Source organism: Bactrocera latifrons, unplaced genomic scaffold (assembly GCF_001853355.1).
Source record: "Bactrocera latifrons isolate USDA-ARS-PBARC rearing strain unplaced genomic scaffold, ASM185335v1 scaffold_10, whole genome shotgun sequence".
Taxonomy (NCBI): domain Eukaryota; kingdom Metazoa; phylum Arthropoda; class Insecta; order Diptera; family Tephritidae; genus Bactrocera; species Bactrocera latifrons.
In genome coordinates, this window is record NW_017534408.1 from 236,222 (window position 1) to 255,489 (window position 19,268).

The 19,268-nt window shown below is 37.3% G+C and overlaps 2 protein-coding genes across 2 annotated transcripts; both read left to right on the forward strand.

The window, feature by feature from the left end:
- Positions 1–2,276: 2,276 nt before the first annotated feature.
- Positions 2,277–3,718, forward strand: LOC108965612. The gene is made up of 2 exons (XM_018928158.1): positions 2,277–2,363; positions 2,428–3,718. Exons 1-2 carry the CDS (start codon positions 2,277–2,279, stop codon positions 3,586–3,588), a joined length of 1,248 nt encoding a protein of 415 aa, XP_018783703.1. The 3' UTR covers positions 3,589–3,718.
- Positions 3,719–13,020: 9,302 nt separating this feature from the next.
- Positions 13,021–14,215, forward strand: LOC108966126 (pupal cuticle protein 36). The gene is made up of 2 exons (XM_018928885.1): positions 13,021–13,105; positions 13,188–14,215. Exons 1-2 carry the CDS (start codon positions 13,091–13,093, stop codon positions 14,004–14,006), a joined length of 834 nt encoding a protein of 277 aa, XP_018784430.1. The 5' UTR covers positions 13,021–13,090; the 3' UTR covers positions 14,007–14,215.
- Positions 14,216–19,268: the final 5,053 nt, after the last annotated feature.

The window sequence follows — 19,268 nt, forward strand, 5'->3', positions numbered from 1 at the left end:
AATTGTTGGCAAAATGAAATAAATTGTACATTCCAACAAATACAGCGGAACAGCATCGGCAATGCTGGCTACCAACTCAACACACACACACACAAACTTTTAAATAAATGTGGCAATAGTTTGTCAGGGTTTTATGAATTTTTTTACTCTGCGTTCATGCTGCAAACATGCTAACTGTTAACGCTGCGTCGCTCAAATATGATTTTCAATTATTCCAACTGCGAATGCGTTCGCACAAACAAAGCGCAAAATGGCAGAAAACGCGTTAACGCTGACCCTTCAAAGCAGGGTGGCACAAATATTGAAGTTCAYAATGGAATTTGCAATTTCTTTTGTGTCTTTTAAGGTTTTGCTATTAAATTTATTTAAGTGAAAGTTATTTAATTAAATTTTTGGAAATTGGCACTTCAACAGTTCTAAAGCAGTATTAAACAAAATTTAATTAATAAATTTTAAAAGGGTGTATTTTAAAGTTTCAGAATTTCGAAAAGGAATATTTTTCGAGCAAACRGTTATGCTAAACATATGTTTCGAGCATTTCGACTGGCAACTGGCGAATGACACGCGTAATGTTTTGCGCCAAGGTCTGAATTGAAGCGGCGTTATCGGCATAGACTTTAGACTTACCATATTCGCATAGGAAAAGGTGGGATGATGTAATATCACACGGTCGTTTGGCAGATCGACCGTCCCAAAACGTGAAAGTATCTGCTCACCGAAATATTCTCTCAATATGTCCATTGATTGACATGATTTTGGGAGGTGGAGCCATTTTGTTGAAACCAAATGTCGCCAAGATCACGAACTCCAATTTCAAGTATCAAATATAGGTTATCATGGCCCAATAGCGGTCGCCATTGACGTTTACGTTTTCATCGGCATCATTTTTGAAGAAATATGGACAGATGATTCCAACGTCCTATAAACCACACCAATCCGATGTTTTTTCTAGATGAAAGGCCGCTCTGGAATCTCTTCAGGTTGCTTTTCGTTCCAAATGCGGCAATTTTGCTTGAGATCCGACGTTTTCGAACCAAATCTTTTCAGCGATGAAGCAGATTTCTGGCTCAATTTCATATTTATGGACATCATCGCTGAAAAAATTTGTCTCGAAAAYGTCGGATCTTCTTGGAACGTTTCAAGAACACATAAAGCGAAGCGATGTCTCTTGCGAAAGTCGAGCGGCGTACTATATTTTGTACGCTCTCTATTTAAAATCTCGATCTAAAATGCGTCAAGGCATTCCATACGTCAGTTCGAGTTGCTGTGAATGGTCTTCGTGTACACTCTCAGCTACGGCTCCTTTATTTTCTTCTCTGCGACTCCCGGCCAAACCAAAACTACTACACCGCGTTGACTGAAATTTTGACAGTAGCTATAAGTCAGTGATGCCATTGGGTTTGAGGTTAAATAGTTATCGGATTGTCCTCATAGCAGCTTAACATCCATGAATCTTCAGTTAACGTTTAAGATTTCAAAATTTGTAGTATAACTGTAATATTTTGATTACAACTTGATAAATCTTGCGTAATTTCAAAAATAGAAGATTGTCTTCTCGTTTGTATTTCAATTTTGTAGTGCTTTTAGGCCGAGTTTACCAATATTTTTAAGCATTTATTTTTGCAAGTTCTTATGATTTTGATATTACGTCACGATTTTCAACTAGAAATATGTAACTCAACTTAAAAAGTCGTTAAGGTTAAGTTTTGAAAATTTTACTATTTGAAAGTGTACCGTAAAGGCCTGTTGAATAAACTACTTGAGCTAATTTGGTTCTTTAAAATTTGTGTTTTTGATAATGATTTCAAAATTTGGTTGAAATATTGACAAAWGCCAAGAATTGGTAAAGCTCCACTTAGCACCGCACTGCTTTTAATTTCTTTTAGCACATTCGCCACTAGAAGATGATCTGCATGAATCAGCAATAGAGGGATCAGCTTCTAATTCATGATTTAGCTGCCACTGTGATGCCATATGTAAACAATATTTCTATTGAATTATGAACACGAATGTACTAATTTGTAACAAGTAAATATGAATGGAGATCTGAGGCAAGCAGCCGCTGGTCAGATGCCGCCCATCAACTTTGATTTAGCCCTCTCTTTTTTGGCTGATCATTTCAACGCACGCGCAGGCATTTATTCGCGGCGCCTGCCGCATTAACGCCGAGTTGTTAATGAATTGCAATTGAATGGAGCTTGTTAGATAAATTACCGTTTAATAAAGATTTTTTTGTGGAGCAAACGACATTTGCGCCGAGTGTGCCTATAAAAACCATGTGTGATACCTTTGAGGTACATAACAACCCACACAATCGTTCAACCAGCAACAACCAAGCAAGCACGAACATGCGTGGATTTATTGTAAGTGCRCAAGACATGAGCAGGCRCTGAGCAAATATTTATGGTAATATCTTTCYTCATGCAGGTTTTTTGCGTCTTCRYTGCCGTTACCACCGCCGCGCCACAGCAGGGATACCATTATGCTACACAAACGGCTGCTGGTGGACAATTGGAGCATATGGTGTCACAGCCGYATGTCCAGTTYGGTGTTATGACACCGAAAACTGCTGACTTTCTGAAGGATCTRCAAACCGTTATGGCGGTACAATCAGCCAATTTGACACCGAACTTCGAGCTCAACACACAGCCGCAATTAGTTGGCTTCAATAGCGAGCAATACGCTGCAGTCAACAGCGCTAATGCCGCTGCTAATGCGCAGGCTTCAGTAGGTCAATCGCAAGCTTCGGTGGCTCAACCGCAGGCACGCCACTTGGTTCCCACTTTAGCCGGTGGAAACTCTGTGCAGCAGCAGCCACAACAGTTGATTTCACAACAGTACGCTCAGCAACAACCAATCCCACAACAGTTGCAATTCCAACAACAACCACCACAGAAACACTTTCAACAACAACAGCAAATCGTCGAGCCCGAAACCGTTATCTCGAAGCGCTTCTATCTTCACGCCGCACCAGAAGACGATGATGAGAAAGTGCAACAGCGTCATGTGACCGTCGGTAAACCACGTAAAAACTACAATGTAGTCTTCATTAAATCCTCTGACAGGTCAAAACCGAAGGCGTCACTTAAAATCACGCCTGCCGTTAATGAAGAGAAGACCGTCATCTATGTRCTGAACAAGAAACAAGATGCGGCCGATATTGATACACAGGTGTAYGAGCCGGTCACCACCACCGCCAAGCCCGAAGTATATTTCATTAAGTATAAGACAGCTGAAGAGGCGGCACATGCACAACAAACCATTCAATCACAATACGACGCCTTGGGTGGTTCGACACAAGTCACTAATGAAGGTGTCGCCCCGGTTAGCTCCGTCATTGGTTCTCTCGATGCTGCTAGGCAAGCAGAAGCCGAGGCCGCCGTTGCCTCCGAGGTAGCTCAATCAGCTTCTACTAACCAAGCTGATGAGCATCAGTCTGCACAGACACCAGTGGTGCCAGCTGCTGACATTCAACAATTAACCGCACAGCCTGAGGAACAGTTACAGTTTGTTGAGCAATCGCTGTCACAAGCTGCCAACACAAATAACGGTTATTTGCCACCATCCAGATATTATTTCCGTCGATGAAAACGCTCATTCGATGTTTATGCTCGTATTKTTGCCATGTGAACACTATCTCCATGACGGTTTCATCCGAATATTTGGTGTTTTCTTTTTGTTATATGACTTTGTTGTTGTTTTTATATAGCCATGCACTGCGGCTTAGGTTAAGTTTGTTAAATATAGTAAGAATGTGAAAAAATTATGAGTACCCCATTTTTATCGGTTAAAAGTTATCGGGGGTCTGAGTGAGACTGTGRAAACGAGAATCACGGTTTCAGATAGGCATCCACAAAACTAGATGGCTACTACTATTTATATAAGTCCCATCAAAAGTTGCACATACTGATTTCGTACAGATCATTTACCTCCCTAGAGGTGGTCCCGGTTGAATATTATTTTCTATGCTACGTGCTCTCGGGTTTTAGGCGCTTACACTAACTGCCGTTTGCTGTTATTTTCGGGCAATTTACAGTGAACTGAACTTGATCAAATTCAGGACATTGACATGAGCCTTATATTGTCTTACCTCTAGCAGTCTATTTGTCGGCTACGTTCGGTATTAAAGAGGAATCCTATTCGAAAGGGAAGTATTTTTGGCAACTTTCTGATTTTTGATTTGTTTTTAGTGGTTTTTTAGGGTCTCTCGATGTAATTTTATTCCTACTTTGCAGAAAAAGATCAATATCTGAATTTTTAACGAATAATATTGAAAGAGATCAGTTCTAAGTCTGGAGCATAAATRGCAGTCCTTGTTGACTGACAATTGSTTCTAAAAATGTATCTTTTAAAACCTTTAAAGTCCAGAAAGAGTATGAGATCACCTTAGAAACAGCATTTTCGAACAATTATATCGAAACTTGAGTTCAAAGTCAAAGTCAAGTTCTTCTAGTGGCTTTKGTATGACCAGACTTTCAGAAAACCTTCGGCTTAACTTGGTTTTTCTACATTTGTTTAACCTCACAGCAAACTTTCTATCCCATTGTGCTCACGAACTTCCTAATAATTTATCCATCAGGAGCATGCAATGAAGCCCAACCTGTAGCTGTCACTCTGAAAACATGATTGATCTTACTAAAAAAAATTTTCTATGGGCTTTAAACCACTGTCAGTGTACCTTAATAGWCTAACCTACCTAATAGTTGCACCATCCAAATTGAGGCAGTCACAAAGTTCAAGTCCGTCAATTGAATGCAACTGTACATGAAAACAAATTTAATGAAGATTTTAATTAACTTGCGATGCGTAACTAACAAAGACAAAAATATGTACAAATATAATCGAAATTTCAAGAATAAGGTTAAAAGGGGGGAAAAAGTGAATGGTGCAGAAAAAATTTGCAGAAAATCGAAACACAAATGATTAATTATGATTTTCTATAAAATTTGTGAAGCAATAAAAGCGCAAAATAATTTTAAGGCCAGACTTACCAACCGAACAAAAAAATTAGCGAAAAAGTGGCGAARCGTTGAGTAAAGCTTCGTGTTATAAAATATAACTGCACTGTCAGCCGAAAGCTAAATGAAAGCTAAGCAATGACAGCGATGAGAGTGAGAGGAAATTTGACAAATTACTTTAATGACTTTTTTAGCAGCAATGCTTTTGTTTGTAACTTTGCTGAGTATTAATTTAGTGCAAACATGCAACTATGTGTTTATTAATATTAATTTGAAATATTAGTTTGCAAAGAGTATATTTTTTTTGTAAAGTAGTTCTTCGCAATAACAAATTTAATTTTGCGGAGAAAAACGAAATTAAAACTATGGTAACTGTCAATTTATCACAAACCTTTTTGACATTTGTCATTCAGCTTATTAGCACAAAGTATGACAGACATAGTTGCTGTCACAGGTGAAACATTTTAGTGGCGGATAAAAAAAGACAAAAGTATTAAATTTAATTAAATAAAACTTTTGTTGCGTATGTGCTAGCACACACATGTACATAAGTGCTCAATGCACACATATTAATCTGGTGGGCATGAAATTATGAAACMAAATGAAATTGCAAATAAAAACTATTTTGAAACAATTTTTATAATTTGTGCTTCCTCTATTACCGTGATTAATTACAAACAAATGTAARTGTTAGACTTGCTGATGGCTTACACGCGCAGACAAACTTTTCCTGAATTATTTTACACAAAATTCACTGCGAAGCCACCAGCCTACAACAACACTAAATTAATAGTGTTTAGCTAATTTTTRTTTGAAAACGATTTAGTAGCATACTGTCTTTAACTGACGGTGCATCGAATTTKTAATTATTTTCGAAAATTTTAATTTAATTATAAGGCTCAAAAATATATTAAATTAGATTAAAATGCTTAGTCTGTGCTGTTCAGATTTACGCCGACATGATTTATAAATCTGATTTCATGTKTATTTTCTTAAGAAATTTTTGCATTTTTTTTTTTGGTTAAATATTTTTACTGAGACTTCAGTAAATATAACGTTTTTGTCATGGGTTGTCTTTTGATTCCACATTTGTAAAAGTAGCACCTTAATCTGTTTTAATAATCAAGAAGATAGGGAATTGGAACATGAAGAGTTATGAACATAGTGATAACCAGAACCAGCTCCAAACAAATCTAAATGGTTTCGACTACATTYTGCAAAGGTAGGATTTCAATAGTCACTTCCAGTTGAGAGTATCCTGCAGATGTGAATAGAGAAGAAGTTCCAAAAGGGTGCAGAATAATATTTTAATACATTAGGTTGGAAAATATCTCCACCAATTTACACGTATATAACTGTTGAACGCAATACCCAAGCTTTATTTTGTAGGTTACGTCAAGACCTTTCAAATATGTATTTTATTGCCAGAGCTCGTATTGTTACACTTTAGATGTACGTAGACGCAAAATTCAAAAGACAAAAAGGCGTAAGGCAGATATTTGCCAACCTAATATACCGACAGGTCCAAAATGTACTGCGAAGTATGTTCATGGGTATACTACAAACATGTTGATACCTCTTCATCCGTCTACAAACCTCAGGTAGCATCTTCAAAGAAGAAATATCAGCGATATAGAACGCCTGTATAGTTAAGCTGAACATCTACCAGAGGATAAAGAAAGGTACTATATATACAGATATACAGGCGGCACAGGTAGCCTTGTGTGCGCCAAAGACAAATTCCAGCGTAGTCAACAAAGCTTTAAGTTCACTGGCAGATCGACTCGTTTGGTCCATAATTTGGGTTCCCGGTCATAAGAACACAATCGGCAACGAAAAATTAGAGGAGTTGGCTAAGTCAGGTGTCTCTCTAAACGAGCCGGAGTCAATACTAAGAACCGTCGAGAAACAACTAGATACGGATTTGAACAAATACCTCTGAACAGTTCAAAATCTACAACCAAATGCAAGATAGTGAAACAAATAATGCCAAAATATGACAAATCCAGAGTAAATAACTTATTAAATAGGTAAATAAAAAGTAACTATATATACATACAAGGAGCGTTCCAAATTAAACAGGTCTTTTCGAATCTAGAGCCTCCTGATGGAGATGGCACATCTATCATCATTTTTCACTTGTCCAGTGAGAATTTCATTGCATTTCATTGATTGGAAGTGAAGTTATTGCGTTTTAAGTGCCAGTATGTTTGTGTTATCGTTGCGAAAATGAACTTCGAACAAAGAGCCAACATTAAATTTTGTTTCAAAATTGGTAAAACTTCTACCAAAACATTTCAATTGATGAAACAAGTTTATGGCGACGATTGGTTTACTTTCCAAAGTGGTCGTGAGGACGTAAATGACGATCAACATGTGGGCTAATAAAAACTCGTGATTACCGGAAATTCCATCGAAACTGTGCGAGAATTCATTAAAAGTCAGCCGAAATCATCATTGAAATTGGAATTGAACATCTCCAAAACATCGATTTTTCGCATTTTGTCCGAAAATTTGGGCTTACAAAAGGTGTGTGCACGGTTTGTTCCGCATGAATTGACTGACGACCAAAAATTGCTACGAATCCAACATTCGATCGACGCTTTTGATCGATTATTTGTCCAAAAATCACATTTTTACCATTAACTACTCTCGGTATTCAGCTAATGTAGCACCGTGCGACTTTTTCCTCTTCGGAAAAATGCATTTTTCCATGACAGGAAAGCTTGCTAAAACGCTCGCTCGACATGCTGTTGGACCGTGAAAAAAGAAAAATAAGCATAAGGAGACTATTTTGAATAAAATAAATTGGGTTTGTCGAAAAAACAATTTGTTCTGTTTTTTTGTTTTTTTAAGTCCTGTTTACTATTTAATGCACCTTGTAGACTATTATTTGCAGTAGTTGCAAACTCGCAGCTAATAAGAAAACGCTTGTACACTTCCTTCGCGGGTGCCCTGCTCTCTCACAATCCCGACGTAAAACGGTTGGAATCCATCAGGTACCGAACCTTGAATTTCTATTCACAAGAAAAATGACGGAGATAAGTAAGAAACTACACGCTACGCTACAAAAAAAGCCAAACGCGAAAAATCCAAAGTTCACTGAAAGCGCTAAAGGTCACCGTAGACGAGGCTTAAACAACTGTACGGAAAATTGGAATTGGAAATGAATATGTTTTTATTATATTATATACTATTTTCAAATCAATTCTAAATATTTGTATTAAAAGTAGTGAAAATTAATAAATAAAGATATATTATTTACAATTTTGTGAGAAAAATATAATTTATTTATATAATATAATAGAAGTAAATTTATTCCTTTTTGGTTGTGTTAAAAGTGGTGACGCAACAATATACTACGTCCTTAATCATTATTTTACTTCATACTTTATATTATGGGTTTAACACAATATTCAACACCCTAAATCTTTCGTGATAACTGATTAACCACATGGTGAATTGAACTGAGCAAGCTCAAATATAGTAGGAAATACAACTATTCCTTTTGAGAAAGAATGTGAGAAATTACCTTGCTCTAATATATTTTTTGGTTAAATAAAAAATGTATTTGGTTATTGGTAGCAAACCTACAGAACGAGGCTATTGAGAAGGTGGGTGAAAGGAATAAAGTCGGTAGCWAGTGTCGACAAACTCTAACTACAAGTACTATACTTACGGATATATTAAGTAATATTTCATGATTGTTTTCAAGGGCTATTGAGATCTAGAGAAAACAGATTATTCGCAAGGTTTGAAGTACGATTGTAGTGTATCAATTAGTTGTTGTTATATACCAAAAATGTCTTTAGCTTGATAGTATTCCCTCAATTATTTCTAATTATTAAAAAATCAGTTCTCCCTGCAATCTGGAAAAAAGTATCTCTTGCACATTTTTGCGCTGATAAATAATATCTTAGGAACAGCTGATGCATTTCAACTTTTTTACATTTTATTAGACCCTTTTAGTAAAGTTTTTTCACAGTGTTAGCTACCTTACAAATGACTTCGCAATGACTACATATACTCGTATAGTACGTACGGTATACTATGTAATTACATATCTATATATGTCAAACCATCAGGTTATTTACAATATTTTAGAGGATGCTAACATCACAAGTTACCAGCCTTTTTTGGCTTGTTAGTAGAGTACCTTTTATCTAACCGATTTAGTACAATCCAATAATCCAATAATGGCTGTTAGTCATAAAAAATTTTGGCGCTCAAGCAAAGATTTATAGYTTTGGATATGCACGAAAAATGGCTATATGATTATTGACGAAACAAAGACAAATTATTTTATTTATTATATATTCATTTATAATATTTATAGGGTGTGTCAACTGTAAAAATAATTAAAACTTTGAAATATAACAATCGATTTTAYAATTTATTATGAGTATTTTTTGGTTGCAGCAATCAAGTAGCAGCTGAGTTTTTCATTACTTCGAATGGTATGGCCATTCGAAYGGTATGGCAATGATTTTAATAAAACGTTTGCCTTGAGCGCGTTAATGGTTGGAGGATTGCTAGCGTACGCTTTGCTTTTCAGAAGATTTTGCAAAAAAAAGTCGAAGAAAATCGAATTTGGGCTACCGTGTTGTCAGTGAATGTCATCACTTTTAAGTATCAATGGCAGAGAGTATTTTTGATGCTTCACAGTGTGGCTTGATGCGCTGTCTTGTTGAAACAAATATCCGTATACGTCAAGCATTTTTTTTTTACCAACTTCCACGGATAGTGATTTCTAGTGGCTGCACTATTTTGTTTGGTCATGTAATGACGTTTCATGGATCTCAAATCCGTAAGACCCTTTCAGGTGCTGTGTCAGCGATTTGACCGACTGTTTAATCGTATATCTAGCAATCCGGCGAATCAGTAGGGTAATTTTTTTGTCAGATTGTTCAATAAGTTTTATCGTTCGATAAGAGAGGGCGTTGCTACTAGCCTAATTTTTTTTTTTGTTTTTTTTTTTTACACTCTTCATATGAACGAATGTGAAGTTTCATTTCTGAAAATTCATCCTTTATTTACAAGCCATTGAGTGTCGCCGTGTCACAATATTTTTTAACAATGAAAAGAGTTGAATATCGTGCAGTGATAAAATTCTTAATTTTGGTTATTGTTCACCTACAATTAGAACAGTAGATAGATGGGTTGCTGAATTTAAACATGGTCATACAAGCCTTGTAGACGATCCACGTAAAGGACGTCCAAAGAGCGCATCAACACCAGAAATCATAGCCAAAATACAGGATGGGATTTTGGAAGATAGTCGATTGACTGAGAGAGATTTAGTAGAGGCTCTACGCATCGCATTAGTTTAAGCCATATTTTAAATGTAATTTTGGGTTTTAGAAAGCTTTGTGCACAATGGGTGCCGCATTCACGAACAATGAAACAAAAACACATTCGAATCCGACTTTCTCAACAATATTTAGAGCGTTTTAAAAACAACAAAGTGGATTTTGTGCATCGATTCATCACTATGGACACGACTTAGGTCTATCACCATGGTCCTGAATCAAAACAAGAGTCTAAAGAGTAGTGTGAACCTGGTTGTTCGGCTTCGAATCGAGTTCGTGCCCGGTAATCGGCCAAGAAGGTTATTGCATTCGTTTTTTGGGATGTGAGGGAATTTCGTTTGTGGATTACTACAAACTGGTAAAATAATTAATTCTGAATATTATTGCAACCTGTTGGGCCAGTTGAAGGAAAAAATTTGAGAATAAAGACCGAGTTTGCAGAAGAAAAAAATCCTTTTTCATTAGCACAATGCACTGTGTTACAATAATATTTTTAAAATGGCTAAAATCCGTGAATTAAAGTTCGAATTATCGGAGCGTCCACTGTATTCACCAGATTTGACCCGCAGCTACTTCTATTTGTTTCTAGAATTCAAAAAATTAATGCGTGGCAAGCGTTTTTCAGCAAACGCTGTTGAAGCGTATTTTACAGACCTTCCGGATTCTCACTTCAGGGATGGGATGGGATGGGAGAATAAAGTGCATTTTGAAGCATAAAATTGTCGGTTTCTAACTAAACGACAAAACTTATTGAACAACCTGGTATGTTGTTTGAACTTAAAAACTCCTCCAATCGTGGGCAGTATTGGTATTACAGTCCAAAAGTACATTGACGAAGCGACTCTGATCAATTTTGGGCAACATTATTTTTAATTGCTTTTTTTCGGCTTAAATGTTTTTATCCTCTTGACGACTTCTCACTGGTGCTGTCTCAACAAATTTCGTCACCATACGACGAGGGCTGTTCTCAGATAAGTCTTTGGTCACCATGTTTTTTTGTAGATATATATACCGAAATTTTAGAACCGAACATATGTACTGTATAACTGTGTGAATGTATCCATGAGTGATATTATTGAAGTTTCGAAACTTGTAACGAAATACTCAATGGTTACAGCTTATATAAGCGAAGGCGCACCCTGTATACATACATATTATATAAGTACCTATGTAAATTTTCAAACAAATTGGTCATAAAAATAGCTAACCTTTCATTGGAATGATTCAATGATAAATATCTTTTATTTATTTGGGCTCTTAACTAAAATGATTTAATGAGTGCCATCAATTTTAGTGTTTCTTTATGACTTAGTTCCAAARTTTTTTTAATTTAGTTAATTTTTTATATAAAATATTTAAGTATTGATTTTGCATAAATGGCGCTAAAGCATCAGATCAACATAATTATACATAAATAAATATAAAAACATCTGAAAATTCGCAATTCGCAAAAAGTTTAAAAGAAACCGCAAAAATGAACCACAAAAATTATTATATATAAATAAAAAGAAAAAAATAAGCAGAGAAAAGACAAAGTTATAATTAAAGTTCATAAGTGGTCAGTTTACAGTTAATCGACAATAAAAAAATTACAAAAACAATGCAGGCGCTTTAATAGAAAGCTTTTTTGCAACAAAAATGGCAAAACCTAATAAAACAKTGATGATTTGTAGTTTCTCAAATTGAATGGAAATAAATTAAAGGAAAATATTCAAATTAAATATTGCAGGCACAATAACGCTACATACGAGTACAAATGCGCCCATATACGTATATGTGAGTTTATACATATGTCGGCATATATGTATGTCTCAAAGTTGAACGTTAAACTAAAACAAATTCGCTGTCATGTAGTACATAACTGTATGTATGTATATATTTCACCAATTGCCGCAGGTTGTATTACACATGCACATATGTATGTATGTAACCCCATGCTTTGGCAGACGCGCGGCAAGCGGGGTGGCAATGTAGTGGCGTTGAAATCTACACAAAGCGAAACAGTTGGATAATTACTATAGATGACGCAAGGCTTGACATGGGTTTCTATGCGCTGCTACATGAGCGTGTACATATGTATGTATATGGAYGTACACCGATTTACTCACCACCTCATTTGCTGCGTCCGAAATGTTACAGCGCTTATCGCTAATCCACGCTGCTGATCACCAATGTTAGCGAGATGTCAGCCGAAGAAATGTTTTGGCAACCGTCGCGTCACAGCCGAGCGCACTTAGCTACAGGTTATTGGGGATTTATAGAAATTAGTAGATTCGAAACAGATATCGAAGGTATGATATGCTAGATAATCAAAAAAGCTGTGCTTGATGAGATTGAAGCGCGGCGAGTGCGACGAGCTGGGTAATTAACCCAAAATCGGTTACTGCGGAACCGATTGGTGCAAGCAGAGCGCCGAAAATTGAACGAAAGTCAGCGCTGACAACAACCACACAGCAACAGCGACAATGTCGGGCAACAACAAAAAGCGATAAGAAATCCATCAGCTGACGAAGAGCGTGCAAGTGCAACAACTAAAACAATTTACTAAGCCCAGCCATGTGGCGGATGCTGAGGAGGCGTTACGACTGGCACGTCGGTGCAGCGCGGTGGGGGGTGTGGAGCTGTCGAGCGTGGTGCGCTGTAATGGTGATGCGCCGCGGTCGGATCCATCATCTGCGTGATGAGACGTTAGAGTTTTCGTTGGTATAAAAGAAGTACGCCGTGCCACAGTTCATCAGTTCAAAGCAAAGCTTCAAGCAAATCAAACAACTTCAGTCACAACAACCACAACTATCCCAACTAAAAAAAACCCTAAGCAGAGAAATGCGTGGATTCATTGTAAGCATGTCTTCAGAGGATTACACATGGCTTAGGGTGCCGTTAACGCTTCACTAACTTTTTACTCATTTCATCCATACAGGTTTTGTGTTTGTCCGCCGTGGCCATCGCCGCACCACAAGGCTACAACTATAACCCAGCTTCCGCTGGTGCTGCTGGTGGTGTCATCGCACATGGAAATGGCGGTTTCGGTCAGTTCAGTCAGTCCTCCAGYTCTGGTGGCGGTTTCTTYGGCGGCAGCGGTCTTTCCGGTGGTGTTTCCGGTGGTGTTAGCGGTGGACATGGTGGTTTCTTTGGTCATGGTGGTGCTGGCGTGCAACAACAGCAAGCTGTGGTATCCAAACGTTTCTTCATCCATACCGCACCWGAAGATGCCGAAGAGCAATACCAAGAGAAACACATCACCGTCGGTGTGCCACGCAAGAACTACAATGTGGTGTTCATCAAATCACCAAACCGTTCGCAAAAGAAGGCCTCCATCAAGATTACACCCGCCATCAACGAGGAGAAGACTGTCATCTATGTGCTCAACAAGAAGACCGATGGCACCGATATTGACGCTCAAGTCTTGGAGCAGCCCGCTGTCACCACCAAACCHGAAGTTTTCTTCATCAAGTACAAGACCGCCGAGGAGGCTCAACATGCCCAACAGGAAATCCAAGCTCAATACGATGCRCTCGGYGGCAGCAGCCAGGTCACCGACGAGGGTGTCGCCCCAGTTAGCTCCGTTATCGGTTCATTGGGTGGCGGCGATGGTGCTGGTGCTCATGCTAGCGCTGGAGCTAGTGCTGGTGTCGGCATTGGTGGCGGTATTGGCGGTGGTATTGGTGGTGGTATTGGCGGTGGTGCYATCGGCGGACATGCCGGTAACAATGCATACTTGCCACCCAATTTCAAATAAGCTGAGATAGTTGTTGTTTGTTGATATTTTAGTACTGTTATTGTTGTTAAATATTTTTATAATCGCTTTACGCTTTGCGTTGAACCACAAGTGAGGCGCAGAGCATTGTTGAAAGGTTTATATTTTTTTTTTGCACTTTGCTTCGCTCAAACTTTTCGTTTGTCATGCGAGTGATGAAGAAATAAATAAGTTTTTTGTATGAATTGAAATTAAAAGTTTTTCGCAAATCACTATTATTACAACGCACAGCAGTGACCCACTAATGCAGCGAATTCAAGATTCAAAAATTTTGGACTTTGCTAAAGTAGCAAAATCATAGATTTTCTTTTTTCGTTTTTGTTTTTGTTTTTGTTTTCCAACCGCAATCGACGCACTTCACTCATTGTAGCAACATATTCGGCAATACCTCGCTTCGAGTGACAGGCTTACACACCCCCACTTCATCACTCACTGAGTTTTTGTGTACTCCTTTCCGACGTAATGCGAAGCGCTTCGTTCGCAACGCGTTTGTCAATCAACTGCGGTCAGAAATGTTCGGAAGTATTCATAATCTTTTCCAACAAACATACATTTGTGGCCTGGTATTGTGTATGTCTGTTAGTTGTATATGGGTTAAGTCACCGTTCCTTTACTTTCGTTTGCAATTGGCTTTAAATTTAATTATTTTTTCACAAAGCCATAATAGGAGCTCTATATTAATTTATTTTGCAGAGCAGCAAATTTTTTGTCGCTTTGGTCAGCTTATATTGAGCAGGGCTTATGCTTTGCTCAAATATTAATACATCAATATTTGCTCTGGTGTGTTGTTTTTTCGGATTGTGTTGTGATTTCGAAGTTGAAAATATGACTCACTTTAATGAAGCATCCCCCCAGTTTATAAACGTAAGTATTGGAAAACGAAGTTGTGGAGAGAAGCCACTTTCGGAACTTTAAAAACACCTGTTTCGAGAAAATCGGAATTGAAATTTTACCTTTCCTATAACAGGCGCAAACTCATAACGGTTAAATGTACTAGCTAAATAAGTTTGGGAGATCTCCACTTTTAAGTAGCCTTACGCGACTTTTAAGATGAATTTTTACTTTTAGGTAAGAGATGGCTCGTCAGGTTGTAATTACGACGCAATGAAATAGCTTCGATAATCATCAAACGAAAGTTAAGCAGCCGATCATTTGCAAGCAAAGCAGAAGTGCCATTGCTTAACAATATAAACTATAAGGTCGAATAGATATTGTGTGAGATTCGCAACACCATCACTCATCTTCAAACCCAGCTTTCATTATTGGATAATATATTTTGACGGAATAGGCCACGTCCAGCATGTAGTGAAGAAAATATATAATAGCCGTAGTAGAGTTGATTCGCCGCCGTTCGCAGCAACTCGGATTGAGATATGAAACGACTTTGCAGATTATAGACAAGATTAAAAAAAAAACAAAAAAAAAAAAATTGACGCCGCTCGACTTTCCCATGCGCTCTTGAAAGTTTCATGAATATACGACGTTTTYGAGCCCAATGGTATTCAGTGATGAGACTCATTTCTCGTTCAGTGGGTATGTACACAAGCAAGATTGCCACATTTGGGACGAAGAGATACTTCAARGTRAGAGAGAGCTGCCATTTCARCCAGAAAATCAACGTTTTGGTGTGGTTTGGGGGCCAGTGGAATCATCRGTCCATATTTCTTCAAAAATGATGCCGGTGAGTATGTAACCGTCACTTGCGACTATTTTGATGCCTGATATTTGGGCTCGTGATCTCGACGACATTTGATTTCATCAAGACGGCGCCACTTCCCACACATCGCATGGATTTATTTAGAGAACATATTTCGGTATAATCGAGGCCAAAATAGTATGATATTACACCATTAGACTTTTTCCTGTGGGGATATGTAAATTCTATAGTATCTGCGTACAATCCCGTTTCGATTCATCCCTGTCAGCAAAACATCACATCATTCGCCAGTTATGATAATTRKACTCAGCGGATAGACCATCTGTTAYGTAGCCGCAGCGAACATTTGAAAGAGATAATCTTCAAAAAAGAAATGCCAAAGTGCCAATTCTTCCTATAGGCACATGAAATCATTCACAGAGTGTAGTCTCACACGCTGTACTCTACCACACCAAGCAACAAATCCAAAATCGCTTTAAGAAAATACATAAAGCTGTAAATATTACTGCTAACATAATTTCTGCTGTAATGCGGGTGCTATTGCTTCGCAAAAATATACCATTAATCATTGCGGCAGTACTGAAGTAATGAAGTTGACTTMAGCAAACAGCTGAGCTCAGCGGCTAGCAAATATATATATACTTACATGTATTCAAATATTCATATATGTATGTAATATATGTATAATGCACTTACATATATCCTAACGCTACATGTGTCCATATGCACATATGTGAAATGAACACAATTAAATTATTACTTCCAAAAGTTAATTATATTTTTCGCATTTGGTTTTGCCAATGGGTCAAAGCGCTATTGGCTAACTTTCTTAATCAGTTATAATTGTTAAGAGAACTTCACATAATTGGCGAATTAGCTGATCATTATTTATGTATATGAAATGATTAACGGTATATTATGTGTATGTATGCATGTGTAAAAGATGTCCAAAAAATAAATAGAATGCGATGAMTAATCTCGAACTTTTATTAGTGAACTCAAACTCTCAGCTCTTGCTCTCCTGTAAACTACACAAGTGTGTTGGGCAGTATTAGGTTTTTTTTTTTTTTTTTTGGTTTGGGTTTTATTTCTACTGAGCTTTCTACAATGGTATAATTATTAAAAAAAAAAATAATAAAAGAACAGAGTTGGTCTTAAAACTTTACTGACTTAATAATTCGCATCTGAACATCAACTCAGCTGACTGAGCATCAATTATCAATACTCAGACAGCTGATTTTATCACTACGAAATGAGTACTGAGTAATTGTCTCTTTTTCTATTAAGAAACAACAGAATTTGTTTTATTATGCCGATACCATCAAGCACCTCTAGAGAAAGTAGCGCGGCGCAAGGCGAAGTCTACATTAACCATTCCTAAAGAAACATTCACTTTGGCTCTCAAATATACATAACTTATTGTGTATTGTACGCACAATGCAGTGCAAAATGTCAGGGTAAAGGATCAATTTATTARGGCAGCTACTGGGGACTTCCAGCGAATTTTTTCGCAAAACCATTACGAAGCTTAACCCATCAGGTTGAAAAGTTCGTTTCGTTTCTAGGAGAGTAGTTARACCTAACCTTCAAACGATAAACAGTAGGTTCCTAAAATATACCATTTTGGACAGCTTATTATGTTATTATAAAAAAATTTCAAAAAGGATTTGATACATTAATTAAATAGTTTATCGTGATCAAAATAAATGCTCCTGATATCAAAATTTGATTCAATGAATGTTATAATTTCAAGAAAAAAGGAATACTGTTAAAGCATGTAATGAAAATGGTAGAAAAATTGCTTTCGCATTCACAGTGATCTCCTAAACTGGTCTCATATGATTTATATTGATTTCCAAACTTCAAGAAAGTGTTCACTGGAGAGAAATAAAGAGAGAATCGGCGAATTTGTGGCCYCTTTTAAAGCAACATATTGTACTAGAGAATGATAATGAAGAGTTGAAAGTATAGTAAGTCATAAATATACAAGAGGCGTTCCAAAGTATACATTACTTTTTGAATGCAGTGCGCCTAGGTGGCACCATCGACATGTCGACTGGTGCGTTAGAATTTGCTATCTTTAACGATTGTCCAAGTGTCAGCATGTTTGTGTTATCGGTGCGATGAGCTTCGAACAAAGAGCCAACATTAAATTTTGTTTCAAAATTGGTAAAAGTTTTACCGAAACGTTTCAATTGACGAAACAAGTTTATGGCGATGATTGCCTATCTCGTAGCAGATTGCACGAGTGGTTTCCTTTCCAAAGTGGTCGTGAGGACGTAAATGACGCTCAACATGTGGGCTAATTCGTGATTACCGGAAATTCCATCGAAACTGTGCGAGAATTCATTAAAAGTCAGCCGAAATCATGATTGAAATTGGAATTGAACATCTCCAAAACATCCATTTATCGCATTTAGATCGAACATTTGGGCTTACGAAAGGTGTTTGCATGGCATGGTGTTTGTTCCGCACGAATTGACTGACGACCAAAAATTGCTCAGAATTCAACATTCGATCGACGCTTAGAAGGCTCAAAGGGCTTGCACTGGCATACTGTCGGTCATACCGGTCAACGAGTACGATCGAAAACTCTCAGTCGACATGCTTTTGGACCGTGGAAAAAGCTGTATTGAAGCAGAAGGAAAGTATTTTGAATAAAATAAATTGATTTTGGCGAAATACCATTTGTACGGTTTTTTTTAAGTCCTGTTCACTTTGRAACGCAYCTTGTATGAGGGGTGACCCCTTTCTCCAGATCTTTGTCCCTGAGACCTTCTCTTTGCTTTCCATTACAATCCAAATATCACTTTCATATAAAGTGCTGCGAAACTGATAAGGACAGAGAAAGGAAATAGTCGTAGCGACCAGAGCTTTTCGSAGCTGAGGCCTACAAAAAATGTACCATGAAGTTCATGTACGGTGATAGTGAGGAAAAATGTTTTTAAATTTTGACAATAAAGTTCGAAGAGACCGTAACTGGTAATTTGAAACATATCGAAATAATTGCATCTCATTTCTACAGGTAAATCAAAAAACACATTAGGTATACAATTTAAAAATAAAAGTGAAAAGAATATTGCGACTTTCGTACATTTCTTGTGACTGTCGGTTAAGGACAGTTGGGTCTATGTGATTGAACGGGTTACAGATTTTTAACCACCAAAGGACTGTCTAGTAAGCGACAGTCCTCAAAACTATTTCAAAAGCGCTTTCCACCGCTACCTTCACCTTGTCTCCTTGGCTTTGAACTTTCCACAATAAATTTCAATTTAATAGCATTCCATCATCTGCAAATGTTCGCCATATCTTCACCTATTAAAAAATAATTGTTGCAATTCTTTTTTATCCTTCCTCCTTTTAGATTTAATATATGAGTGACATTAATTTCCATTTACATTTGTTTATGTTGGAGACRAGCCATCATTAATAACAAGTCCTTTCTAGCGACAATGGGTAACAATTAACTTTTTAAGAGAGTCATTATCTGCATTATCGGCTTGATTTTCATGGCAATTACGCCGACTGTAATTAAATGTAACAATAGTGCGCTGGAATTAACCTGTCAACATGTAATCACAAACAAA